At 48.3% G+C, this 27,822-nt stretch overlaps 1 protein-coding gene across 1 annotated transcript in view; it reads right to left on the bottom strand.

Moving 5' to 3' along the window:
* ZNF618 (zinc finger protein 618) overlaps positions 1–27,593 on the bottom strand; it is a 78,857-nt gene extending 51,264 nt beyond the window's left edge. The window contains exons 1-2 of the mRNA XM_011950096.1: positions 27,552–27,593; positions 8,182–8,441 (exon numbers count right to left, since the gene is read on the bottom strand). Of these exons, the coding sequence (XP_011805486.1) occupies positions 8,182–8,350 (169 nt within the window). The 5' untranslated portion in view covers positions 8,351–8,441; positions 27,552–27,593. The remainder of the gene's footprint in view (positions 1–8,181; positions 8,442–27,551) is intronic.
* Positions 27,594–27,822: the final 229 nt, after the last annotated feature.

The following is a 27,822-nucleotide window of genomic DNA, read 5'->3' on the forward strand; positions in this document are numbered from 1 at the left end:
CCTCTCCCCATTCCTGCTTTCACAAGTGATGCAACAGTTGCCATCCCAACAAATCCGAGTTCACTGCTCCCATTGAGCACTTTCCGTAAACACCTGGCTTAGCTCCCTTCCAGAGCATCAGACAGATCAGGTGAGGCTAACGGGTCTAGTTCCTGAGGTCACAGAGGGAGACTCTGGGAAGATGCCTAAGAGAGGATGCAGGCTTCTGAGAAAGAATGTAGGGTAGCAACCCTTTGCACCCAGCCAGGTCTAGAGAAGCTCAGACACCTTTCAGGATACCCAAAATGTGACAAGACAGAAATCCAAAGCCGGTGAATGAGAGAAGAAAAACACAAGGGTAGGGACAGAAGGCTGGTTCCTTACAATGGACAGTCCCATATTTAACTCGGAGCGTCTCAGGAGCCGCTATTCAGAGAACAAATGCTCAGGAGTGTGTGCAGCCCTCTCTGTTCAAACATGCAACAGGAGCTGGGTGGGTCCAGGGCTTGCCGGAGGACAGGGGATCCGAACAGGGAAGGCATGGACAAGTGGGTTTCCTGAGGCTCTGGGGCTTGGCCTCAAACCAAATGTCCTCTGGAGCAGGGTCTTCCGAGTGAAGCACAAATCTCCCGGGGGTGTGTGGCGGCTGCCCAAGGGGTAAGTAGGTCCATGCAGCCTTAAGAGAATCACCAGCTTCTAAATGTGTTCCTTCCTAACATCAATGTGCCAGAGAACCTGGCAGGTGGGAGGCTCCACTTGCCAGTTCTTCCTACTCTCACCTTCACCCTTGTGCCATGTTACAAACAAAAGACGATTCTTTCACCCACCCCTAATCCTACCGTGGTGGCTGCCCTAAGAGATGAGAACCTTGGGGCTCCAAGCAAAGAGGTGACCCTACAATACCAGTGTTGGGCTCAGAAAGTGAGTGGATCTAATGACCAGGAACAACTCCTTTTTCAAATCGGGTGATTTCCAATTCTCTCCTCTCAACAAAATTAAAGGAGGATCTAATGGAGTTGTCAGCGAAGAGACCATTAAAAATATTGTCTGATGATAGACCCCCGTATGATTTCTGGCATACAACTTGGAAGGAATTCAAAGAATTGAGTGACACTGCTAAAACAAAACTCTATCCCCTGCCAGCTACTTATTTATGTGACTGAGCTTTCTAAGCACTTAGACCTACAAAAACCAAAAGATAGGAATTAAATTAATGCCGAATCTTGTCTCCTTCTAGCAATAAGAAATATTAATTCACAGATACATGAGCCAATTGAGAAAGAAATGAAGCCCTATCCATTTCATTAAGAGATGCGTTTTCAATAATTTTTTACTTTCACATTTACTATTTACCTAAATTTGTTTTTGATGAATTGTATGCTAATAACAACTCAATCTGGAAAAAAAAAAGTTGGAGAATGTACAGCTTTATGATCCCAGGAATTTTTTTTTTCAGAAATTTCAATTTCAATTTATGTACGTCTTGCTATGGCATATGAGTGTGAAACAGTGATCAATAAAAGACTTTCAAGCATAAAAAATATATTTTACATTAGGATAAAACCCTGTGGGGGCAGTGGACTGGAAATATGAGCTCATGGAGAAAAAGGAAAGATGTAAAATTTCTGACTCTTAAAGATAGGCTTGTTCATATGTTTTTGAAGTGATGATGGCGGATATCAAATAGCGGTAGTGTTTGGATTCCCTTGGATACATTTTGAAAATTGGTTCACAGTTTTGTTTCCAAAATGCCACCTTTTTTTTTTTTTTACACAATCCTGGAAATTATATCCTTTGCAATGATTTAGACTTTGAATAAAAATGTTAGCTGTCAACTCAAACTTGTGAAAAAGAATATAGTTTTCAAAATTCTTTCAGGAGGTATTGAGCAAAAACAAATGTTTGAGAACCTTGGCCTTTTAGGTTCTTATCACTCTAGAGGTAACCCCAGAGGTATCAATGTCCTGAGGTTTCAGCTAATAGTAGTGGTACTGGTTTTACGTTTTTTGTCCCCTGTTAAAAATACTTGCATACCTATTATTTCACTCTGCCCTCAACAATTCTACTGGAAAGAGGGGCAGACTTTTATTCTACCTACTGACCACTCAAGACACAGTGGCTTAGAGAAGTTAAGGAGCTTATCCAGGGCCCCACAGTAGGGTAAACCCTGGGTTCTTGACTTACAGCCCAGGGGCCCCTTCTAACAGGGACCCTCCAACCCTTCAGACCACAAGAGGAAGCGTCAGTAGCAGAGACAGGACAAGCCTGGGAGGGTGGCCAGAACTCCTCCTTTCGGAGTGGCTGCAGCAAAGAGCTGAGTGTTGGTTCTGGCAGGCTCTTGTGTGAGGCCCTGCCAACAACCTATTGAAACAGGAAACTAACTATCAGCTGGCACGATGAAGCAAGACCTGGCACCTACGCTGCCTGGGTCTGTCACAGGCTGAAACCCACGTGGCTGTGTCTGAATGACTGTCAAGCTCTTCTGCTGCTACTTCCCGCGTCATAGCCTGGCTGCTGCCTCCTGGCTGGAGCTCCTTCCTCCTCTTTCCCTGGCTCCCTGGCTGCCCGATGAGTGTGAGAACACCTCTGTACCTTGGTCCTGAAAGCGTGCTGACTAGAAACATCCTTGCAGATTCCAGTCTCCCATCTATCTCATCCTTGACTCCCCATCCTGCACTCTGTCCAGTGACCCTCCCTGATCACCTATGTCAGGACGGGGAACTCACTCCCTCACAGGCTTATGTCCAGTTACCAAACAGTTCCCATGATCATACGAAGTCCTTCCTTTTACCGAGTTGAAATCCCTTCCTGGAGACTTCTCCATATTGGCTGGGACACCCTGGAATGTGTCTGTTCCATGTGCCCCTTGCAAAATGCTGTAAGTTGTAAATATTTAGATTCCATCACTCCCCGCTTCATGCCTCCACTATCCCCAGTCTCCTCCCAATCCAGGACAAACAGCCCTTAGCTTCTCCATGGGCCTTCTCTCCGCAGTGAGCTAACTCTCTGGGGGAATAACCCAGTTGGTCCCTGTCCCTCATCTGAAGAGGAGTCAAGTCCGGGCCACTCGTTCCCTCCACGGTCTCCTGCACTGCTACTGAGGAAGCTCATTAAGTCTTGGGTCTCCGGGCCCCTACTGCTCTCCCTGGACTCCCTCGTTAGTAACCACCTTCGGATTATGGTTTCACAGCATGGGAAAGAGCACCCACAGCTGGACAGCACACCTGGACCACCATCATGGGATGCGGGCACCCTTCTCTCTCAGAGCCAGGAAACAGTCTACGGGCTGGATGCCCTGATTCATCAAGAAGAATGGCAAGTAGGTTTCCACTTCTAATTTTTCAGTTCTAGCTGACTGGCAGAGACCTTTTGGTGTACTGTGTTGAGAAGGATTCTGAGGTGCATCGTTGGACAACGTACAGTAATCAATTTGCAGTGTCTGCCATGAACATGGGATTGCCAAGAACCTGGAGCGAGGCTGGGTGAGTGAAGTAATCAGGAGGCCCTTGGCACCACAGGAGCAATGGCAGTGCCTTGTGTTTACTACTTCTCCTAGGGGAGCCCCTAAAACCTCAAGTGTGGTCCGCCCTTCCTTCTTAGGGCTGCCATACAGAGCTGTTCATACAGCCTGTCAGGTGGGTGCAGGCGTCTGTCAACTTCCTTTCTTTCATTTCTGCTTTTATCCAACAAAGTTATGAAGTTTAGTATCTATCATCTCTGCTGTTCTTGCTATAAAAGGAAGCTCTTGGTCTTGCCCCCAAATCCTGCACCAGCTCCAACGGCGGTGACTTTCTTTCTCCGAGTGAAAGACGCCCTTCTCAGCACAGGGAATTCTCTGGGCAGCAGGGAAGCAGCAGCAACCACTGCGAACTTGGCAGACATCCTCCTGGGCACTGATGCCCCTCCTGACGCCAGCAGGAGAAGCTGCCAAATGCCATCTGCGTGTCCATGACCCAGGCTCCTCCACGGGAAGTGCCTTGGATAATGTTTGTGTCACTGGGAACATTGTTTGTCTGATGGCTATTAAAGGGCCAGTGTGGACTTGGGGAGGCTCCCTCATGGGGCAGCACTGGGTGATTGAACAGGAACACTATTCTACTCAGCCACAGAGCCCGTCTCTGAGCCCAGAGCGGGGTGGGTGAGCGAAGTACGCAGGAGGCCCTCGGCACCACAGCACCCAACAGTCCCCTGCCAAGTGCCCCAGGAACACGTTAACTCCCCCATGCCCGGTGACCAGGACAACGAATGCACACTGCAGCAGGAGCTCACTTAAAGATACAGCTCTAACCAGCATCCCACTCCAGCCAGGTCCCTGGGAAAGCTTTCCCTCCTTGATATACTTTCAGAAGCGGGTGGGAGGCAGGTGTTGTGAGGTGGAGTGAGCCCTTCATGACCTGAAAGAAAATGTCACCAACTTGCTGGGTGACCCTGGGCAACTCCCATCCTTTCCTCAGGCCTTGTCTGCCTCTCTATAAAATAAGGAGGTCAGGGGTACCAAATTGACAGCATGCATAGCTTCACTGCCCACCTCTACATCCAGGGCAGACATCAACAATCAATCATGCCACCCTTTAGAATCCTCAACAGAGAACTCATTACAGCCAGTAGCAACTGCTTGGGCTTAACCCACAAGTTAAAATCTACTTGCCATCTTGAGATGAGAAGAGTTCAAAAGGTTCAACTCTAACACTGATTTTGTTTTTAAATGCCTTTATTTCCTGGTGATGAGGCCAAGCCAGCTTCCTCTGAGCCTGACCCTTGGAAGAAAACCCCCATCCCTAGGCAGGAGAGCCTGCCTTCCAGCATGCAAGATGAGCTGCCATGACAGCAGGGAGCACTCTGGCCCTGCTTCTGTAGGGCTTACCATGGCAGCTCCACACGTCACTTGTCACTGGGGCTTCTAAACCTTTTTCACAAGGGTCTGCCCAAAGCAGATTACTCAAAAGTTCACAAGATCCTCAAAGTCCCTGAATTGGAGGGAAGCAGTACTAGAAGGAACACCAAGGTCCAGACAGGTTTCCCAGTCCTCCCTAGTTTCTGCAGGGGAGAAAACTGAAGCCCACTTAGAACCTGTGTCTTTTAACACTTTATCCTGTGCCGACTTTCTTCCCTATCCCATCGTTTCAATATATCACACTGGCTTACTTAGATGGGAAAAAGCAGAAACAATGACTATTCCTTCCTCTTGAAGAGGAATTTTATACTATTAATATTAGTACTACTGAGAATACTACCTAATTGTTTACTAAGCAGTGTTGAGCACTTCACATATATGATCTCATTGAATATTCAGATAGCCTGATGATTTCGTAACTGTAAGAACTGAGACAGACAGGGCCCGAGATAGCACACCTATTAAGTCATGGAGCCTGGATTCACTCCCAGTCCAAGGATCCCAGCTCATTCTCCTCAGGCAACACTGTTTTCTTCCACTGCTACCTTGGATGGCAACTCCCATGAGGTGGCTGGGACAGGGACCATGCCTCATTTAACACAGGAGGACCCTAAGGCACAGTGAGGCCAAGGATCCTGCTGCTGAGCAGCAGCTGAGCTGGAAATCAGCATCAGTGGCTGGCATGAGGCTCATGGGCCCTGGGGCTCTCACTGTGCAGGCAGCTGGCCTAAGGAAGATTCCCAGCATTTTCCTGGCCTAGCTGCCCAAGGCTTTCCCCACTGAATTCAGAATGCTGGCTCTATCCCAGGATTCAGATTCAGCCACCCTTCACTGGGCATCTCCTGGTGAAGGGCAGGAACAGCTACTGGGTCTAATGAGTCTTAACACACACACACACCAAAGAGAGCAAGGGCAGGTCTTCTCCATTAACTAACAAATTCACCAGTGATTAACACAGTCCCTGGCCTCAGGGAGTGAATACTGACAGAGGAACATCAGTGCAGGCCCTTGAAAAGACTCTCTCTCATTCAATACTGGCCTAAGTCACTCCTGCTCCTCCCCAAACATTCCTGGTTCACCCTTATTCCATCACATGGGAGGACGGCATTTCCCAGCCTCTTTGAGGTTGGGTGGGGCCGTGTGACTAGTTCCGGCCAATGACTGTGAGCGGAATTAACACGTCTCTCTCTGGCTGCAGTAGGTAATTGCCAGCGTAAGTCCCTCCACAGCGTGCTTTCCCTCTGTCGCTTGGCTGGCGGCATTCTACATGACGGCTTTTTGTCTGGGACCAGAGGGGAGCAGAGCTCCCTCTTGATCCACAGTGGACATGTAGTGTGAACAGGAAATAAACTGCTGTGGTTTTGAGCTACTAAGATATCTTGTACCTTTCAGGATCTTTTGTTACTGCAGCATAACCTAGCCCCACCATGACAGCTGCAGCACCAGTGTCAAAGTCACCACTCCCAGAAACCAATACTTCGGTATTGTGGAGTGGAAGCAGGGAACAGGGAGACATAAATCAGGCAGGTCCTGGAGCCCCAATCTCTAGGGGTTTCCACTTTCATGGAAGAGACAGGCACAGACAGGCCCCTCTAATCTAAAAACAAAGTAGAAAGTGCACCAACTAAGGAGCAGGGTAGAAACAGCCCACTCTCACCAGAAGAGATTAAGGAGGTCTTCTGGGAGGAGGTGGCACCGGAGTTCGTCTTAAAGGATAGGTTGGATTTGGGCAAGTGGAAATGGGGGAAGGCATTCCTGGGAGAGGCAACAGCATACACAAAGTACAGGAAGAGCAGACTACACTGGAATGAAAGGTCTGGGAAGACCAGAGGCAAGAAATGGGACTAGAAGGTTCAGGTTATAGAGGCTCTTAATGCTCTGGTCTCGACTCTAGAGACAGTAAGGAGTCCCAGGGTTATAAGCAGGGGAGCAACATGGTCGGTGTTCTGTTTTGGCCAAGGCCTCCTGGCAGCCAGGGCAGAGGGCAGGCAAGCTGCAAAAGCATGGCTGTTAGCAGGATGCTGCCATGACCCAGGTGGGGCTAAGATGGCCACAACCAGCAGGGAACAGCTGGGAAAGGGAGTTTGAGGATGATTCTCAGCAGTTGGGAAGAAATGGCACCAGGATTTCAGTCTAAACTTGCAGAAATGAGGCCGTGGTGCCGCATACAGGATGTGCGCCAGGAAGGTGGAGGTACTTGGAAGTCAGTAGGAGGTGAGCCAGAGCTGGACCAGGAAAGTAGCAGAGGCCAGGGCAACAGCAGCACTTCTAAGAACACACTGAGCCTTGGAAACGTGGAGGAGGGTGTGGAGGGAAGCAGAAATCTGGAGCCAGACCAGGCAAGGCCTCCACGCCAGGAGTGAGGACTTTATTTCACAGACCAGGGGTTGCAAACTTCTGCCCACAGGGACTCTGACCCACAGACACGTTTTGTTTGGCAGATTTCAAAAGGTCAGTTGGCTGCCAACATTTAAAGCCAAAAGAATTCCCATCAAAATGTTCATTTCTGGCGTGTGATTTGTCCAGAGATGTGGCAACGCTGAGCCGTATCCCCACCCAGCAACCGTCAGTGCAGCAGCTGAGCGGCCGCCGCCCTCCACACACACGGCGTGCGTTCTCTGACTGGACACGGTCCTCACCACCTGTCCTGTTGGCTCATCTCTAGTTACACTAAATAAACATATTTGTTGGGCCTCATGGGCATTTGAGTCTGTGAACCTGGCAGCAGTGCAGGGGGCCCCTGAGGGGTATCTCCTGGCGCATGCTAGAGACTGGAGGGAGAGAAATTGTTGCTAAGATGTGAGTTTCCACAGAGCTCCTCTGGGTCCGGCCCAGGCCAGAAGAGGCAGGGGAAGCGCCATCTGTCACCGATCCAATCCTGATGGGGTATCTGCTCTGAGCAGCACCGGCACTGGGATCTCCCTCCCTCCAGGAGGGAGAAAAGCAGAGAGGCATTTAGGACATTGAGCAGTAAGGGCTGTGTGAGACCCCCCAGGGATATGGGAGCCCAGAGACAGACAAACGGATTCACTGGGCCCCCAGAAGTTTCCAGGCATTTGACTTAAACAGGGTATTGACGGATGGATAGGGTCCTGCTGCCGAGCAGAAAAAGAAGAGCTCTCCAGCCGGAAACCGCACAAGCAAAGGCAAGTCAAAGAAGCTGAGATCTCTCCCTGAATGCGAAGGGAAGCTAGCAAAGGTTCTCTCAGTCAGGAAGAGAGCAGAAGCACCAGGTCCCTGCTCCCCAGGACTCTGACTCCACGTTCCCATCCTGGTCTCCACCCTGACCACAGAGGCTGGACACTCACCAAGGGTCTGCTGGTTGCGGACGCCGCCAATCACCACGCAGATTTCGGCAGGCACGTCGCTGGTCCCATCCTTGCCGACCGCCTTCTTCTCCTCCTTGGCCTCGCCCTGCCAGATTACCTCCTGGATGTAGTCATCGGGCAGCTCTGTCTTCACCTTCACCTCCGTCATCGTTCCTTGCTCGGCACTCAGCGAGGCCTCGGCTGGCACTGCTTCTGGGCCCTCCACCTTGGTGCTCTTCTGGCTGCGCTTCAAGCGCTCCCTGGAAAAGAAGAAAGTCCGTTCAATACTTTCTTCCTCCAGACTGACACAGGAGCCCACCAGTCCATGGCACCACAGGAACATGCCAGGCTGTGTGCATAGGGAATGCTAGGGTCCCCGGCCCCCTTAGCCTCCAACACAACCCCCATGGCTACCCATGAGGCTCCTCCAGGGAACCCTGAGGCTTCAAGAAACACAGTTTGAAAACCATGGAGCAAGAAAGGCTCCAATTCCACCCATTTTACAGTTGGGGAAGCTGAGGTCTCAAGAGGTCTAGATGTGCCCAGTTGCCTCACTTGCCACTTATTTGCTTGCAATTATCATGACTGGAGTTACAAGTGACCTAAAAGGGCACCTTCAGCTGGTTGAAATCAGTTCTTCTTAGACTTCAGTGTGCATACAGATTAGCTGGGGATCTTGAAAAACATGCAGGTTCTGGCTCAGCTGCTCTGCGGTAGGGCCCGAGATTCTGTATTTCTTTTCCTTTTTAGAGATGGGTCTCACTAGGTTGCAGAACACAAACAAACTCCTAGGCTCAAGTGACCCTCCCACCTCAGCCTCCCCAGTGTTTGGGACTCCAGGCACCATGCCACCATGCCTCACTCAGAGATTCTGCATTTCTAACAAGCTCTCAGTTGAGGCTGCTGGGCCTCAAACTATGCTTTGGGCAGTAAGGGTTTCAGTGCTTTGATGTACGCAGTATCCAGTGCTATTCCGTTTGTTCCTAGGCAAGAAGGCTCGGGATCTTGTCCAGGCTCTTCCCTGCTCCTGTTTTACAAATGGGAAACGCCAATGCAAAAAGACTCACTGGGTTGAGATGTCACGGAGCCAACACTGGCATGGAGGGGGCTCTTTAAACATTGGAAAACATCCACAAGGTAATGATGTCAGTTCTGAAGAGGGCAGGACGTGGGTCACTGAACGTCCTTTGTGAGGGGGACACTAAGGACTAAAGCAGAGCTGTGACTTGCTCAGGCCAGACATAAAATCGGGGATAGGCCAAGGCAGGAAGCCAGGTCCCTGCCATCCACTCCCGAAGCATCCTCCTTTCAACACAGCTGTCCATATTATCATCCTAAGGACCCCACATCCTTCTGACAAGGGAAGCATCCTCATGACTGCTGTCTGTGAGGTGGGGAAGCTAAGGCGTGCACATACTGGGAAATCGAGTCACGTTCCAGGCCCAGAGACACTGCCCTGGCCATGCCAGCCTCTCCACTGCACCAGAGGAGAGTGTGGTCTGTGAATTTCAAGGCCCGGACTCAAGGCAGGGGATGCCAGCATTCCAACTGCAGCACAGCAGGGGCACCAGGCTGGGACTCAGGGACCCAGGCTCCAGTCCTCGGTCTACGACGGGCTTGCTGTGTGGCCTTGGGCAAGACTTTTCTTTGGGTTTCAGCAGCCCTGTTTATCACAGGAGCAAGGGTTTAATCACATTTGCTGTCCTTCCCAGCTTCAGCTTTCATCCAAGGTGGAGAAAGGTTGGGAAACTGAGCAAAGATAGAGAGGGAAGTCCCTAGCTAATGAGGTAAGGATACAGGAAAGCCATGGGGAGCTGCTATGGACTGAATTGTGTGCCCCTAATTCATATGGTGAAGTCCTAACCACCAGTGTGACCGGATCTGGAGAGAGGGTCTTTGGGAGATTAAGTGTGGTTAATGAGGTCACATGGGAGGAGCCATCATGAGGGGATTGGTGGCTTTGTAGGAATAGAAAGAGATTGCTCTCTCCCCCACGTGAGGACACAGTGAGAGGGTGACCCTCTGCAGCCAGGAGGCAGCCCTCACCAGAACCCAACCGTGCTGGCAACCTAATCACAACCCGCAGCCTCCAGAACTGTGAGAAAATACATTTCTGTTGTTTAATTAAGCCTGTGGCATTAGGCATGGCATCCCACAGCATTCTGTTAACAGCAGCCCAAGATGACTCATACGGGAGGCTAGGACTCAGATGGACAGAACACGAGTGCAAAGGCATGCTGGGAAAACCAGTCAGGAGCAAGGGCTATCGTGCCAACCACTTCCTCGCTGTGGGCCTCCAGCCAGCCACCTAACCTCTGAGCCTTGGTTTCCCCATCTGCAAAATGGAGTTAACGGGGTTGTCATGTAGATTTTAATCAACGAACCCATGGTAAGTACTCAGCACAGTGCCCGGCCTGGAACTGCTCTCAAGACATGGTCACCATGACTATTGTTAATAATGACACATTGTTAGAGCTTCTTTGGCATCCAGTGGTGCCTCCTCCTCATGCGTCTGTCCCACCAGGGCCACCAGACACACCGCCTGAGCTTTTGCTCTTCTCCACGGTAAGAAAGTGTAAAACTGCATGATTCAATCGCCTCAGAATTCATTTCCTTAATTTACTTAAGAAACACTTAAACAGAGCCTCCTATGTGCCCAGCACTGTTCTAACATACTAATTCCTTTCATCCTTAGAAGTGACTCTGGGAAGGAAATCTTGGTACTTCCACTTTACAGTCTAGGAATTGTGGCACTGAGAGGTAAAATAACATACCAAAAGTCACGTGGGAGGAACAAGGTGGGACGGGGACCTGATGCAGGCAGCCTGGACTGGGAGAGAAACTCGCAGAGGGAAGCCTCCTCACCCACAGCCGAGGCTGCCCCACATCACCCACCCTTGACCTTCAGCATCCAGAACAGAGCCAAAACCAAGATGCTTATGGGTGAGCAGGAGGACACGAGGTTCCCTGGCTTTCCGGGCTGCTGCCACCTTTGTGGGAGATAATATCATGAGCAAGCGTCCCCCTGGTCCCTCAGAGGGGCGCACGGCCCCGCCTAGCTGCAGGACAGCACAGGGCAAAGAAGTCTCAAGTTCTGTGAGGCCTAAGACATAACTAGAACTGACAGGTCTAGCAAGTCACAAGGGGACAGCTGTGGCTTTAGAGAGAGAGGTGATTCCTGCTGCTGGCAAGAAAAGGGGACCCACTGCAGGTGGTGAGCTCCCCGTCACGAGAAGCACTGGAGCAGACTGGCTGATGGCCTGGCAGGAGTGAAATGGGCCAAGTACCAGATTTGGAAGTTGGATTATCCTAGGGTCAAATCTCAAAACTGCCAGTTGCAGGTTCCTATATAAGTGACTTGATTCCTCCAAGCCTCAGTCTTCACATCCATACAATGGGGCAAACACGGTACCTACCTCCACAGTGCTGTGATGTAAAACAAGGTAATGTCTATATAGGACCTAGAACAATAGCTACCAGTGGAGACGTTTTACTCTTATTTATCGTCTTTTTTATGGCGGGCAGGGGAGGGGCATGTGCAGAGGATGCAAGTTTATGTGGCGTAGGTGTTTAGCACATGGGCTGTGGAGTCAGACCAAAGAGGGTTTGAATGCCAGCTCTACCACTGTTCAGTAATGGGATACCGGCGGTGAGGGAGTGAGGACTTTGCCTAGTGCTGCAGAGGTGGTCATGCTGATGAAGCTGATAGTGAACGACGTGTATCCACATTCAATCTGGGGGGTAAAGAAAGCAGCTGAAATTCCCATTTCCTAGCTAAGACTTCATGGGTGCTAATGGTCAGGGCCCTGAGGCTCACTGGGCAAAAAGATGGGAGGCGAGGAAACAGATGGGGCCCCCTGCGCAGAACTCCCTTACCGGCTTTCTTCACAGCCAGTGTTCTGAAGCTCAGCCTGAGGCTTCGAAAGCACCTGACCATGCCATCTGAAAAGATTCAGTGTCCCTTCCTGCTCTCAAGTCCTCACCACCATCATGGTATCCTGGTAGGGGAAGGGAGGAGCTGTTGGAGTCAGGCAGGCTGGGTGGAACTCTCATCTGCCCACCCTGACACCCTGCAGCCCTGGGCAAGAGACTCCCTTCTCTGAGCCTCTGCTTCCTTGTCTGTTAAAGAAAGACCATGACTCTTGCCAGCTGCGGGCGTGGGCAGAGTGGATTTCCATGAATGGCAGCTGCCATGATGATGACGACATTGGTTCGTGATGACATCCTCACCTCTGGGAAGCCTTCCTGGCTTGCTTGAGACACAGTCAGACTCCCTCTCTGAATGCCACATCTTCCTTGCACAGGTGACTCTGACAGCGATCCTCCCATTGTGTCCTAATGAACTCATCTTGGCTCGCTCGTCCCCTTCCCGAAATTCCAGTCTAGCTTTTAGTTCATCACCTCGTTTTATTTCTTTTGTAGCCCTGTTTCCTGAAAATACTTTGTACACTGGCTCACCAAACTGCACTTGTCCTAAGAGTAGGTGGGGCCCTCGGGAGTGTTGTGTTTCTCTTATTCCCAGCATCCAGTAGGCCTATGGTAGGTGCTCCATAAATAAAATATTTGCTGAATGACCAAAAGGATACTTGCCTTCTAGTAAGCAGGCACTGGGACGTACGTCTCCTAAGACTCCCTGGGGCCCACTGGAACAGCAGAGTATATCCTTGAGATGGGTTTCCAGAATGGATGGTCACCCATTTGCAACAGGGCCAGGCATGAACGCATCACAGGAAAGGCCCTCTCCAAAGGCACAGGGCGCGTAACAGAGTCGAAACTAGAACTCGCATCTCCAGACTCCCCATCCTTTGTCCTTTACACTGAACCACTAGAGTCTCAGGTCACTCGGAGTGCCCCTAACACCTGGAACTGAGAGTCAGGCACAGGGGAATGTCTTTCTCCCATGAAAAGGCAGCCTCTCCCTAGTTCTCGTACCCATACCTCCCACCCCAAACAAATCAGAGGTCACACTGGCAAATATAGCTGCAGTCAGATTCCTGACTGAGTTCACAGAAGATGGGGACCAGTGAACCGCCCTCTATCGCCCACAGGCACAATAGCACATAACCATCCCCTCCCTTAAATGCAACGCCCCCAAGTCCTTGCCGTGATGAAGGCATGGGCAACTTCTTTCTCTTCCCCCTGACTTCTAGGCTTTAGATTTACAAGCCCAAATGTTGCTTTTCTCAAATGCTTTGCATTTAATTAGGTGTCCTAATAACAATGGAATCACAGAAGTACTTACATCACTTTGAATTAGTGGCGCGGCTCCTTCTAACTTCTTTAAAAAATTTTTTTCATATATCATTTTTTAAAATAGAGCTCATTATTTTAATTATATCCATTTAAATGTACAGTGGAGCTCTTGGATATTCTCAGCACGAATCATTAGGTATATTAGTGAAAAAGCACTCGGAATCTATCTACATGCTGACACTCCATAATCTATTCTATTTGTGTCGCTGTAAAATAGATTTATATATAGATAACTACAAAATAGTTGCTCAAGATATGCTATGAATTTTATATTTAACCCGAGTCACACTTCAACATAAAATCCAAAGTCAAGCATTAAAAGGCTATTTTTCAGTAAGTACATGCTATCCATGGTCACTGGTTACTAATTGTGCAAGCTGACCAGGAGAGAAGCCAGACCAAGTGGATCTCTGCCCAAGAAGTTCCCTAAGAGTGCTGGCCTTTCTCTAAGGCAATGATTCTCAAAGTATGTTCCTTGAAGGTCTAGGGGTTCCATAGCAATGGCTCTTAGATGCACCCATGAGGCTGGAATGGGGAGAGTAGTGTTGAGCAAGGCTCTGACTCCCCATCTTCAATACATAGAGCTTTGCTTTTTGCCTGATGTATACAGATTGAGGCCTCTTTCTCTCTGTGGTGGGGTTAGCGGTAGCTCCCTAAAAGATATGTACACGTCCTAATCTCCTGGATCTGTGAATATGACCTTATTTGAAAAAAGAGTCTTTGCAGATGCAACTAAGTGAAGGATCTTGAGATTAGGCTCATCCTTGGATTATCTGAGTGGTCTCTAAATGCACTAAGTGCTCTTATAAGACAAAGGGAGATTTAAGACAGACATAAGAGAAGTTACAGAGGAGAGAAGACAATGTGCCCAGAGAGGTAGAGCTGGAATGATGTGGCCACAAGTCAAGGAATGCTGATGGCCACCAGAAGCAGGCAGTGACAAAGATCAGATTTTCCCCTGGGGCTTTCAGAGATAATCTGACTCTTCCAACACCTTGATTTCAGACTTCTAACCCCAAGGAGTGTATACACTTCTGTTGCAGTGAAGCAACAGGAGCGAAAGCAGCCATAGGCAACCAATACATGGTGTAACATGAAATTTGAAGAAACAGCTCCAAAGCAGTGAAGTTTGTAAACTACTATCTTCTACTATCCTTGGTTTTCTTCTGCTTGGTTGCTACTTGATCCTGCTACTATGTCTGGCCAGGCCAATGTGCCTGCAGACTCTGCCAGCAGGGGAGGTTTAAGAAACAAACCAGTCTCTCTGTCTGGGTCTTACCTGATAGTTCTTCAGGGAACTCATGCCCACCTCATCACGCTTGGCATTGACAAGAGTCCCGTGGCTAGATGGGAAAACCGAGGCACAGAACAGGGCCTGGGTCTGTTTTATTCACGTCTGTATCCCCAGCCCTAGCACAATGCCTGGCCCACAGAAAGAACTCAGTGCACACAGGTGAAGGAAAGGCATGGCCAAGGTCACACAATTTTCAGTGATGAGCTTAGTCTGAAAACTTTTTGGCTCCTGTTCTGGTACTGTTGCCACTAAAGCTTGCAGCCTAAGACAACACAACCAAGTAACTTACCAGTGGATCTGAGGCCCAAAAAGATGCCATTTCAAGCATGTCGGAGGAAAGTCCGCGCTGATGCTAGGTGCCTGGGAGTATGGCAGCTTTGTTTCTGGGCATGATTTCCACATCATTCTGCCAATAATGCTGATGCTTAGAAGTTCTACCAAGTCACAGTAGATGTGAGCAGTGCTCAGCACCCTGGCCTTTAGTCCTATTTCTGCTGTTGATTCCCCGGGCTGGCTGCCCGCTTTAAGACTCAGTCTTCCAATCTGTATGAGTGAACAGGGATCAGAGACATCTAAGGCCTTTACACACGCCAGAACTTTACCCAGCAGGGCGTGTGTGTCTCCTTACACAGACGGGGAGCAAGGCGTACATCTACATCTCAAGGCGCAGCCTGAGGACCCCTGCTCTTCCTCCAAAGTGTGCCATTTACTCTCATACCTCACCCACCTTTAACAATGTTAAGGGTGGAGGAAAAAGTCTCTAATCACAGTGTGTAAATAACGACTTGGTTAACTTCCCCTAGAATAAAACGTCACTCCTTGGGAATGAAAGTGAACTGCTCTCCAGCTGAGCTTAAATACACTCCCCATGAATGCACGCATGCATGGGATGTTAAATGCATTAACGCACATCCAGACAGGACTCTGCCCACTGGCCAAGTCCTCCAACTCTACCCACTTCCCAACCACTGACTATATGAGTGCAAATGATTCTTATCTACTTGCCGATATCGGCAGGCTGGCTCCTTGGTAATACCTGTTAAGTCCAATAGGCTGTTGCCTCCACTACTCCACCAGAGGTTCTCTTTTCAAGATCTCCAGTGGCTGCCACACTGTTCAATCCAGTGGTCCCTTCTCAGTCCCCGTCGGACTTCCCCGTCGGACTCTGCCTCTAGTAGCAGCCTCTAACACAGCCACCCTCTCCTCCATCTAGCTGGTTGCTAACTTTGCTCTGTGCTCCCCTGGTGGACCTCTGGCCTTTTGGACATTATTATCTCTTGTGCCGAATCCTCTTCATCATTCCAGCTCTTACAAGTTGATATGCCCCAAGGATCAGTTCTAGAATCTCTTGCATTTTTACCCACACTCATTTCCTAAGTGATCTCATGGAGACTTGTACTTTTATTTCTTATTTATCTTTTTTTTATTTTAATTTTTTTGAGAGACAGAGTCTTTCTATGTTGCCCAGACTGGTCTTGAACTCCTGGGCTCAAGCGGTCCTCCCACCTCAGCCCTCCAAGTAGCTAGGACTACACAGCTAGAATCTGAGTTTTAAACATTAACTATACGGTGTTGAATCCCAAATTGTATCTCCAGCTTGGACTGGTCCCCCCACCAAACTCCAGACCTACATAAATCCCCAGCTGCTTGACACCTCCATCTGGACACCTAATAGGCACCTCGTTTTTAACAGGTCCAAAACCCTGCTGCTCCATCTCTTCTCCCAAGACAGGAAAACAATTCTGCCTCCTAGCCCAGCACTCTTCCAGCTAAAACCTGCAATCTAAGACAACACAATCAAATAACCACCATCATCTCCATTTCAGCTAATAGTAGCTAATAGTAATTCCATCCTTCCAGCTCCTACTGCCCAGACTCTAGAACTATCCTTGACTCTTCCTGCTCTGTCACTCCCCACTATGAATATACCAGCAAATCCTGCCAACCCCACCTTCAAAGCATGTCCAGAAACTGACCATTCCTTACCATGCCACGACCACCACTCCAGTTCAAGCCACCTTCCCCTTTCTCCTGTCTTGTAAACATCTCATAGCCAATCTCCCTTCCCGCTATACACTGCCCTGGAATCCACATTGGACAGAGCAGCCAAGGTCATGTCACTCCTTGGCTGAAATTCATTTATGGTTCCCCAGTATTTACCCACTCATTGTACTCTGTTACCTTTCTGTCCACTTCACTGTCTGTTTCCTCAACTAGAAGATGAGCTAGAGGACAAGATTTTGTCTCATTGGCTCATGATACTCAGAACAGTGGCTAGCACATGGGTGATGGTCAGCAAGAGGCTGTTTACCAAGTGAACCAAGGACCAAGTCCAGGAAAGGTCAATGTCAGCATGGCTCTGGAGGCATCTGTAGCCTCTGATCCAGGCAAAACTTTTCTGTGATCAATCCGTCAACATCACTGTAATTGTCGATGGTTTTGCTGCTTCAGTGAATATTCAGAACTGCAGAATGACTCATTCATCTGGCCTTTATTATAACATAGGTTGCAGTTGCTTCACAGAAGCCAATTTTCTGAATAAGTGAAGCTTATTTCTTGAGTGTCAAAGTTGTATCTTTATCCTTTCTGATGAACTGATGAACATTTTCTAAAATGTAACACACTCTTCCCACTTTCTGAAATGCCAAGATACAGTAGCCTGGTAATACCCTGACATTCTCTCTTGAGGGTGCAGGGTCGCCATCAGGACCACCAATCAGCATAGATTCAGGCCCTCAGGCGACAGGGTGGCTGCCCCCACTAATGGTTCAGGAGCCTTCATTCTCCCACCAGCAGTTCTGGAAACGCTTCCCTCTGCTTCTAACAGGCTCCTACTCCCAACTCCAAATCTGCCCTCTAATTAATTCCATGTGGTTCTGGAAGATTTCCAGAGGCCAGGGCTCTACCCACTGATTTTTGTATCCTTGTGCCTGGTCCTCTGGCAGGTGTCAGCCAAGGTCTGCTCAATGACACAAACAGAAAATGACCAGACAAAACACACCAGCATGCAGGGTGAAGGTGATGCTGGTGAGGACAGTCATGATGCAAATGGCACAAAAAACATGGAGAGTGATGCCAAGGGCAGCCATGGTATACTGAGTGCTCCAGGCCCCACACTTACAGCATCTCATCCTTCTGTGCAATGCCTGATACGGGCATTTTTTGGTTTCTAGATAAGAAAACCAAGGATTGGAGAAACCAAGTGACTTTTTCAGTCTCCCCTCTTCCTAGAATTCCACCAGGTCTGTCTGACTCCAAAGTCTAGGCTTTGAACCATTTGGATAATTTTTGTTTTCTCAAAATAATAAAAACACCTGTTGAATGAATGAACACATACATGACTAAACGCCGGAAGTCCCAAGACACAGGGAATACATTCCCTTGATTTTTGCTGTTTCCTGAGCATCCAGACAGAACTGGGCATATGTTAGATGCTAAAAGTCACACCAACATGAAATAAAGGACAGGAATGAAGGGCCCCACCTCTTCCACAGAGAAAAGTGCCTGGGCTCTACGCTCACTGCCTGCCTCTCTCTCTCCCTGATGTGTTTTCAAATGCTGCTGTGCTCAAACATGTCCTTCAGATATAAAGAGTCTCCAGCTTTTAGTGACAAGGAGAGAAGCCATCGTGGGAAAAAGGTCATAGCTTTATCACTAGCCTGGGAGAGCTGAGAGAGGGAACATGGAGCAGAACCACACTATCTGAAAATGCCAGGAGCGAGGCCCATGCCTGGTACTTACTATTCCACCTAAGTTTCACATCCTCACACCATCACCTGTTCCTTAATAACCCTCAAAATGATCTGTACTTCCATTTCTGTCATGTATCACTGATATATTTTAATAAATAGTCAAGTAGAAAAGATTAGATTAATAGATTAAAACTATTAACCTATTAAACAACTCTTAACAGTCTAGAAATTCAAAGTAACCTACAATGTATAAATATATCATTAGTTGGAGATAATTCTTAGACACTTAATTTTCTTCATTGTACGGTGTCAGTCAGCCACAACGCTGGGTAATATTGGAGTTCACAAAGACAGTATATGATATAAATATTAACAGCAAATTCCCTGGTTAATTTAAACCTAGGGGGGAAAGCAAGAGTCTTGGGCAATCTTGTCAAGTCATAAACTCTGAAATTTAGCAGGGTGGGGTTCAACAGTTACAGCTGGAAACTTCTTTCGAGGGTGCTGGGGCATGTGGAAGGTTGCCCAGGATGTTAAGAAGAAGCAGTGTTAATGGCATTTTAAACAGACACGCTACCTTCGTTTTCCAGTGGGTCTGGCAACGGTGCAATTCTGATCCATTAGCAATGTGCACTGTTCTCTGAGGGGCCATCTCTCTGTCTCCCAGATAGAATCTCCTCAACAGACAGGTAGGTAGTGGAGGCCAATGAGGGGCCCATGCTCACTGTCCTGCAGAGATGCACCACCCTGCAAAGACCATCCTGCACACATGAGGTCCCATGCAGACCCCAGAAGGCAGGAAGCTCAACCACTAAAGAACAAGGCCATCCCTAAGCCCTCACACTGGACGTCTAAACAAAGGATAAACACACTCCCTCTGTTCACCATTACTTCATGCCGAGGCTATGACTTAGCAACTACTCCTTTCTCTCATTCTCTGAGATCCACCTCCTCTGGCCATCTTCTCCTAGGAATGAACGGAGAAGGAAGCACCCCAGCAGGACTGCGACCCCTCCACCTTCCTGCCCACGTCGCCAGCTGATGACATAGATTTACTATCCCTCCACAGTGCTGTCCCCGTTCTGGCATTACAACTGCCTTCCTCCCCTCCACCCTGCAGTCTCTAGGACTAGTGGGGTGACAACCAACCAGCTCTTGCCCCAACACCCCAGGGTGAGAACTCAGCCCTGGTTTGCTCACTGCCTGCAGGCACGCTGCCCTTGGACACACACACAGGACTCTTTTAACTACATGATCCAATCCTTACAAGGTGCTTGGGGATGACAAAGCAGATGTAGGGATCGTTGCTAGGAGCCCTACCCTGTCCACACCTTCCCTTCCTCATGTGCAAATCACAGTTGTTATACTTACCACTAAGGGTACTTTAGAAGATTAAAGGATGGATGGATGTAAGGTGCCACATACCTAATAGGAACTCAATGCATATTAGTTCTTTTCTCCTGCTCCTACTAAGTAAACCAGACAAAATGTGAAAAATTAGGTTAACTATGAAAAAGATGAGCTCACAAGCCGTCAGTGGAGTACTCATAAATGGAAGCAGAAGAGGAATTTTTAGCCCCTATGAAAACAAAAGGAGTGGGGGCAAGGCCACCCTCCACACAGCAGTGAGGAGGAGAGATGGGAGACCCACACTGCAGCCAAGTCCACTGCAGGACAGGCAGGCAGGAGTGATCAAGAAGGTGGGTTTGAGGTGTCCCAATGCTATAAACTGTCACACTCCACATGGAGTCTGGAGGGTGCTCAAGCCAAGGGTGAGCATGTTCTTTTTTTGTCAGCAGAGGCAGACAGATGGTGAGGTTGTGGAAATTTCCTGGGTTGCCTTCTCAGATCAAGGGCCTCTGTTATTAAAGGCCTCAAGAAGCAACTAGGTCAGGTCCCCCTACTTAGCATTCTCAATATTGTGCTTCAGGACAAGGCAAGATTCTGAACACTCTGAACTAACAGCCACAGGTTCACAAGAAGAACTTTCTTACTTTGCTCAAGGAGCATACGTGGGGAGCATGTGCTGAGTGGGAGGACTGAGTTCCCAGAGATCCCCACCAATTCCCTTTGCTGGACCACCCCAAGTTCAAGTGCCCTTTGGCACAAACAACTCACAGATTTTGATGGACATGAATTGTGGTTTGCATTTCTGTGGCTGTCTCCAGAGGGCAAACCTAACATCGCATATAAATTTTCAAGAATCTGCCTTATTTACAGAGCCTAGGTTGAATGGTGAACCCTGCCCACCAAAAAACCAACTGGCCTCTTTGGAATAAGTACATGAGCCACCATTCAACCTGCAATGTAGGATTTTCTTGTGGACAACCTTTGCATAAATTTTGGTAGGGTGAGAATATTTCTGGAAATACATTTCTAGAAATGAAATCTGAACTCCAGTAATAGGAACATAAATCTAGAGTCAAGATGAAGATACCTCCCAAAACATACCCAGTTCTCAATTCATTCTAATACCATAATGTTCATTGACTAGCACTGGGCTGACTACAGGTTGAATATTCCTCATCTGAAACACTCAGGAACAGAAGTACCCGGATTATTTTTTTTTCCTTCAGTTTTTGGAATATTTCCATTATATTTGCCAGTTCAACATCCCTAATCCAAAACCCAGAAATCTGAAATGCTCCAATGAGCATTTCCTTTGAGCATCATGTTGGTGCTCAAAAAGTTTCGGATTTGGGGGCATTTTGGATTTCTGGATTAAGAATACTCAATCTGTACTGCAGTGAAATTTTGTGCAAATGAAATTGCGTTGTTTAGGGCTACTTCTATTTTACTGCTGAAAACCAAAATGGTAAACAAGAAGAAGATATAAATAATTATGCAGCCACACACATGTGGTTATCAGATAAAATGGTCCACCAGTGAAAAATCTTGGCTTAATTAAAGAACAAGACTTAGCTACATTGAAAGCCATTTTACCATCTGGGTGACTCCAGACAAGTCTGTTCCTCAATTCCCTCTGAACAAGAGGGATGTCAGTCACTATCTGAAAGGGCCGCTGGGAAGATCAAATAAGACACATACTTGGATTATGGTAGGCCTTCAACAAATAAGAGCTCCATCATCGTCATCCCTCCCTTCAGCCCTCTCTCCAATGTCCAGGCTCTACAAGGAATCAATGTCACCCCACGTTATCAACTCCTAGGAACCAGAATCCACCACGGTAGTAATAAAAATAAATGTTTATTGAACACCTGCTTTGAACTAGGCATTGTGCTAAGGGTATATATATTATTACACCTAATCTTCATTGACAACACTATGAAGGAGGTACTAGTATAATCCCCAGTTTACAGATGAGGAAGCCAAAATGCAGGAAGGCTAGGTAATGAGCTCAAGGTCACACACCAGGCAATGGACAGTGCCAGAATCTGAATCCAGGCAGTCTGGGCTCCTCCATTCTGCACTAGGCTGCTTGGCCCTTAGCAGGGTGGAGAGATGGTGAGGAAGACGCTTGACAGACCAGGCAGGGGGTGCAGGGGTGCATGGAGAATGCGGACCACAGGAGTACAGCTGCTCCACCCTGGGGCCATCCAAGAACTAAGCAGGAGGCTGTGTATTTTTGGATGCAGGCTACACATAATCCTTTGCTGAACTTAAAGTCCTCAGGCCTGAAAAAAAAAATAGCCCTTCAGAAACTCAGCTCTAAGCCTACCATCTAAGGTCCTGTCTGTCCTGAACCCCTGGCAACACCTATCATCACATCTTATCCCCTGATGCTTATTCTCCTCCTGGCAGCCAGAATGATCCTTTTAAAGCCAAATCATATTATACCACTTCTCTGTTCAAACCCCCCAGTGGCTCCTGATCTCACACACAGGAATGGCCAAAGTCCTGACAATGGTCTCCAGGGGCCCCCGTGGTCACACTGGCCTCCTTGCTGCTACTCCAGCTCCAGGGCCTTTGCACATGCTGTTCTCTCTGCCCAGAACGCACTTCCCCCAAAGGATTGCTTGGTTTGGCCTCTCAACTTTCAGATCCTTGTTCATGACTCACCTTCCCTGAATGCTCAAATTAGAGAGGCAACACTGTCTCCAGCTCTCCAGATCTCCTCTGTTTTTCCCCCCACAGCACTTGTTATCATCTAAGAAGCATATACTTTATGTATTCATTACAGCTGCTCTACTCCCACTACAACATCAGCTCTACAAGGGCAGGGATTTCTGTCTGTTTCATTCCCTGCTGTGCCTCCAGCACCCAGGTCAGTGCCAAGCACTTAGTAGGCACTCAGTAAATATTTATGGAATGAATGGATGAGATGTGATGTTTTTCTTATTCTCCTCCCCAATCTCCTTGTCTACAAGATCCTGTGCACTTGTTGGGCCATCTATAACAAAATAATGAGCCCTTTAACCTCTCCTATCCCAGATTTCCTTATCTCTAAAATGAAAGGGCTGGACTACATTTTCTACAGTCCTTCCACCTCTGAAAATCCTCAGCTGACAAAAGAAAAAAATATATATTTATATATGATTCTTTATTACACCAAGTCTATAACTGCATTTATTTGATTACAAAAACTGCATTTCCTTCAGAATTTTCCCAAGTTAAGGCCCCACACCCCCCTGACCCTTAGAATAAGTAGGGTTTGGCTGGAGTTGTGCTACATGATGTGTAACCTGCACACCAGATCGACATTAACCTCAAGTGCTGGGATCACTGGTCTTGTAAAATCGACCCAGTTTGGGTTACAGGGAAGTAAACCAAACCACATTCAGTTGTTTCTTAAGATCAGAAACACCACCTCTCCTTGTCCCCTCAATTTAACACTAATTCTGTAGAAGCCCATGCTGTTGATTTTGGGGTTTAGCCAGACGCCCTCTGGAGAAATAACATTATGTGTTCCAGGCCAAGAGGAAGGCGCTGGGATGAAAGCGGACCCTGGAGTAGTAGCAGAGTGTGCCATAGCATAGCTGGGGGTGGAGGCCCAAGTTAGAGGGCTGGGGGTCCTTCAAGGTCATTCCGCCCAGAGCCGTCTAACCTAATTCTGACTTTGGGGAATCTTAGGACCTTCATTTCTCCATCTGAAGCAGGGATTAAATGAGCTCTGATGCTCTACAAAGTGGCTACCCATCGAAATCCCACCCGGCCATGGTCAAATCACCAGTGGTGTCAGCTAAGGCCACTACACCGACAATGTTCTCTCTCTTTTTTTTTTTTTTAAGACAGAGTCTTACTCTGTTGCCCAGGCTGGAGTGCAGTGGCATGATCTTGGCTCACTGCAACCCTGCAACCTCCACCTCCAGGGTTCAAGCAATTCTCCTGCCTCAGCTTCCTGAGTAACTGGGATCACAAGTGCGTGCACCATGCCTGGCTAATTTTTGTACTTTTTTAGTTGAGACAGGGTTTTGCCATGTTGGCCAGGCTGGTCTCAAACTCCTGACCTCAAGTGATCCGCCCGCCTCAGCCTCCCAAAGTGCTGGGATTACAGGGGTGAGCCACTGCACCAGGCCCGACAATGTTCCCTTGACGGTTACCATATAATTCACTTCTCAGACTGAACATCTAGTCATGATATACGTAATAGTGTGTTAGTCTTTCAAAGGATTGGTTTTCATCACAGAATCTATAAACTTGCCTGTGAGCTCCTCCAGAGTCCCACCTTCTTGATAGGCCCCCAGCCTACAGCACAGTTCCCGCCCCCAAACAGGCTCCTGTAACATGTATTAACTGATCCTTTCCTACCAAGAAGCAGGAGGGCGTGGTGGGTAAGTGTATGCATCACAGAAGTCAGACTCGGGTAGACTTTCTGGCTCTACTGCCTACCTCCACCTAGGCAGCTTTGGGCCGGTAAACCTCTCTGTGCCTCAGCTTCCTCATCTGTAAAGTGGGAATAATAAGAGTATCTCTTTCATGAAGTTGTTATAAAGATTACATTAAATTAAAAAATGAGGCTGGGCACGGTGGCTCTTATCTGTAATCCCAGCACTTTGGGAGGCCAAGATGGGTGCATCGCTAGAGCTCAGGAGTTTGAGACCAGCCTGGGCAACACAGTGAAACTTCAGCTCTACAAAAAAATGCAAAAATTAGCCAGGGGTAGTGCTGCATGCCTGTAGTCCCAGCTACTTGGGAGGCTGAGACGGAAGGATTGCTTGAGTCCGAGAGGTAGAGGATGCAGTGAGCAGAGACTGCACCACTGCACTCCAGCCTGAGCAACAGAATGAGACCCTGTCTTCAAGAAAAGAAAAATTAATAAATTAATACACATAAATCACTTAGCTCAGAGCCTAACAAAGAAATGTTGACCAAATGGTAGTCATTACTATTAAAAAGTCTGTTTTCACACCTTAAGCCATACACAACGCCAGGTTTGGGTGGCCCTTCCTGATGCATATTCTGGCACCATGGTAGTAACACAAGGGCTCAGTCACTGAGTATGTGTGATGGAGAGGCTAGGCTAGCAGGGAGAACAAATCAATGTCTCACATGCCACCTAACCCCTCCTGTGACTGGGCAGGCATCTCTAATCAATCTCAGCATTCTTCCACCAACTACAGCCTTAGGGGGATAATACTCAATTCAGAGCTTCAGGTAGCCACTGCGGGAAAACCAGCCTGTTCTTCTCTGGCTACAATTACCAGGCAGAGATGCTCGTGTAGGAGAGATTCATGCATCAGAGAGTGAGGGCAGACCACATTCCCACAGGACTGACGACAGGTGGGTGGTGCTTTGTCTCTTCATTCACTCAGTGCAGTACTTCGAACAGTGCCTGTCATGCAGGAGACACTCAATGTCTGACTAGGTGAATAAATTAGCATCTAACCCATCTGAGTTCATAGCATACAGCACTGGGCCTACCAGAGCAGGTGCTTAGTGAAAGTGGGAGGAAAGTGGGAGAGGCTGTCTAGACCCTCACTTGGGCACAGCACTGAGGAGTGGAGAAAGCACCAGCTTTGGCAGGTTCATGGCCCAACGCAGCCACTGACTCATTATACGCCCCTGAGCAGGGCCCTTCCTCCCAAAGGCCTCGATCTCTCCACTGCACAATGACAGGGTGGTCTAGACAAACTCAACGCCCCTTCCAGTCTTGATTTCCTGATCCAAGAAATACTTACAGGCACTGGTCTGACAACTGCTACTGCCCCGCAGGCCACAGCCTCATACATTGTTCTTACACAAATTCCACTCCTAGGGACTCAGGAGAGAAACACAAAATGCTGGGCAGCTGCTGGCTACATGGGTCACCCCCAGTGACCACAGGCCCAAGTGCACCATCCCTGAATTCTACCTGCTCCTCTCCATACTCCCTGTCTCTACGTCACTCGCACATCTTCTTCCATCTCATCTAGTGTGCCCGTCCCGTAAACACGTACTGACAACCTGCTTGGGGCCAGGCCCACGGCAGTGAACAAGACAGACATGTTCTCTGCCTATGGAGCTGGCACTCTCAGAGAGACAGAAAAAAAGGAACACAAGGAAGGGAATGAAATAACAAATAATGAAAATGAAATAATTAAACAGCATAAACAGGCTATGAAGGCCACACACCACAGACTGGGGTGGAGGTACCTTGATACAGGGGGTCAGGGAAAGCTTCCCTGAGGGTAGAAGAGATTCCAGATCTGAAAGATGAAAGGGCATTCATCATGGGAAGATCAGAGAAAGAACATTCCAGGCACAGGGAACAGGAGTTGCAGAGGCTCTCAGGTAGGAGTCAGTTTAGACTAGGGGCTGACAAACTATGGCCGTTTATGGGCATATTTATGTATTGCCATGGCTACTTCAGCATTATAATGGCAGAGTTGAGAAACTGCCACAAAGATTATACAGCCTGCAAAGCATAAAATATTTGCCACGCAACACAGGTCTCTGGGTTGCAGAGACCTCCAGCCTGGTACCATGGCCTCTATTCTACTAGCCTCCAATCCACCCAACAAATGGCTGCCAGGGTGGTATTCCTGAAACACCAAGCTGAACACATTACTCTCCTGCTCAGAGAATGTCAGTATCTTTCCATGGTTTCTCAAAGTACATTCCAAAGAACATTTCCTCAATGCAATGAACTTCAATAAAGGGGTCCCATGATTAAGTCTGAGAAATATGATTCTCTCTCTCACTTTCTAAACATGATTCTCTCTCTCTCTCTCTGCCTGTCTCTTCTCAAGCACACACATTAGCATATTAAAAGATCTGGAAAGTCCCACAGCAAATAAACCTTTTTAATTTTGTTTAACCCGCTGTCCTCTGAACTTATTGGGCCACAGAAAGAACCCTTTTTTTCCTCACACAAAAAAATCCATTAACATTTTAAAGAACTAGTGTTCCATAGGCTAACAGGCAAATTCTTCTGCTTGGCATTCACAATCTGACCCTCAGCTCTAACAGGTAACCCTAGGATCGATTCTAGATTTTACGTATGTGTTCTGGGGAGCCGTCTCTCTTGTCTGTCCCTTACCTTCTTTCTGCCTCCAAAGCCCCAAATAAAGATCACATGGCCATTCTAGCCTTGCTCTACCCAACAGAACAGCAGCAACAGCAGCAGCAGCATGGGTGCTAACATTACCAAGTACCTACCTGTGATACCTGTCATGATGTCCATAGCTTGGGCCTGTCTGATTATCTCTTTCTCTCTTCTTTGGTAACAACAGTCCAGTTCTCCATTGGGGACCACCCCTCTCCCTTCTCCTACCATCCTTGAGGGTGAGGACAGGCCACCCCCTCTCCACCCTGGCTAATCAGAGTATCCCTTCCCCTGCTTTGGCATGACTGGTTCAGAGAGGAGCACATAACACTAGCACATAGGCCAATGGATTCTGGACAAGGATGGAACTGGCTGCCCCAGGAGTTCGCCATGCAGCAGGCCAGATGGAATTCCAGCCCAGGTCTTTCTGCCTAGTCTTACACTTCACTCCTAAGTTCTCAACTTGAGCGGCCAATGGCCGGTTCAGGAATGAACCATCCTTGGATTCTGGTCACAGGTACCCACACAGAAAGTGCTTTCCATGACCTCACATTCTCTGGGGAAGTCTGGATACTTCTTGCCAAGGAGGGCTGGCCTGGACCATCCATCCTTTCAAGGGGAAGGTGAGGACCAGAGAGTGGTAACTGTTAGTCATGAAGACCTGAGTCAGCAGGTGGACAAGCTGGGGGCAGGAGAGGGAGTGTACCTGCTCGCAGTGCTTTTCCTTCCGGCTGCACTGGCTCCGTCAGCCTGCAAAAGAAACCCAAAACACCTACATCAGCCAAGGCAGAAGACGTAGACTCGACCTGCTGCCACCCCACCAAGTTCCCACTGACTACCAGCCTTCAGACTGTGGGGTGAGCTGGCCACAAGCCCCTGTCCTGCTCCTCCAGGCTGGACAAACTTGCACCCAGTGGTAAGAGGGAGTCAGGACACCTCCCCGCAACCCCACTTGCTTGGCCCTTTAAATCCCACTG

The sequence above is a fragment of the Colobus angolensis genome, unplaced genomic scaffold, assembly GCF_000951035.1.
Source record: "Colobus angolensis palliatus isolate OR3802 unplaced genomic scaffold, Cang.pa_1.0 Scaffold301, whole genome shotgun sequence".
Classification (NCBI taxonomy): Eukaryota; Metazoa; Chordata; class Mammalia; order Primates; family Cercopithecidae; genus Colobus; species Colobus angolensis.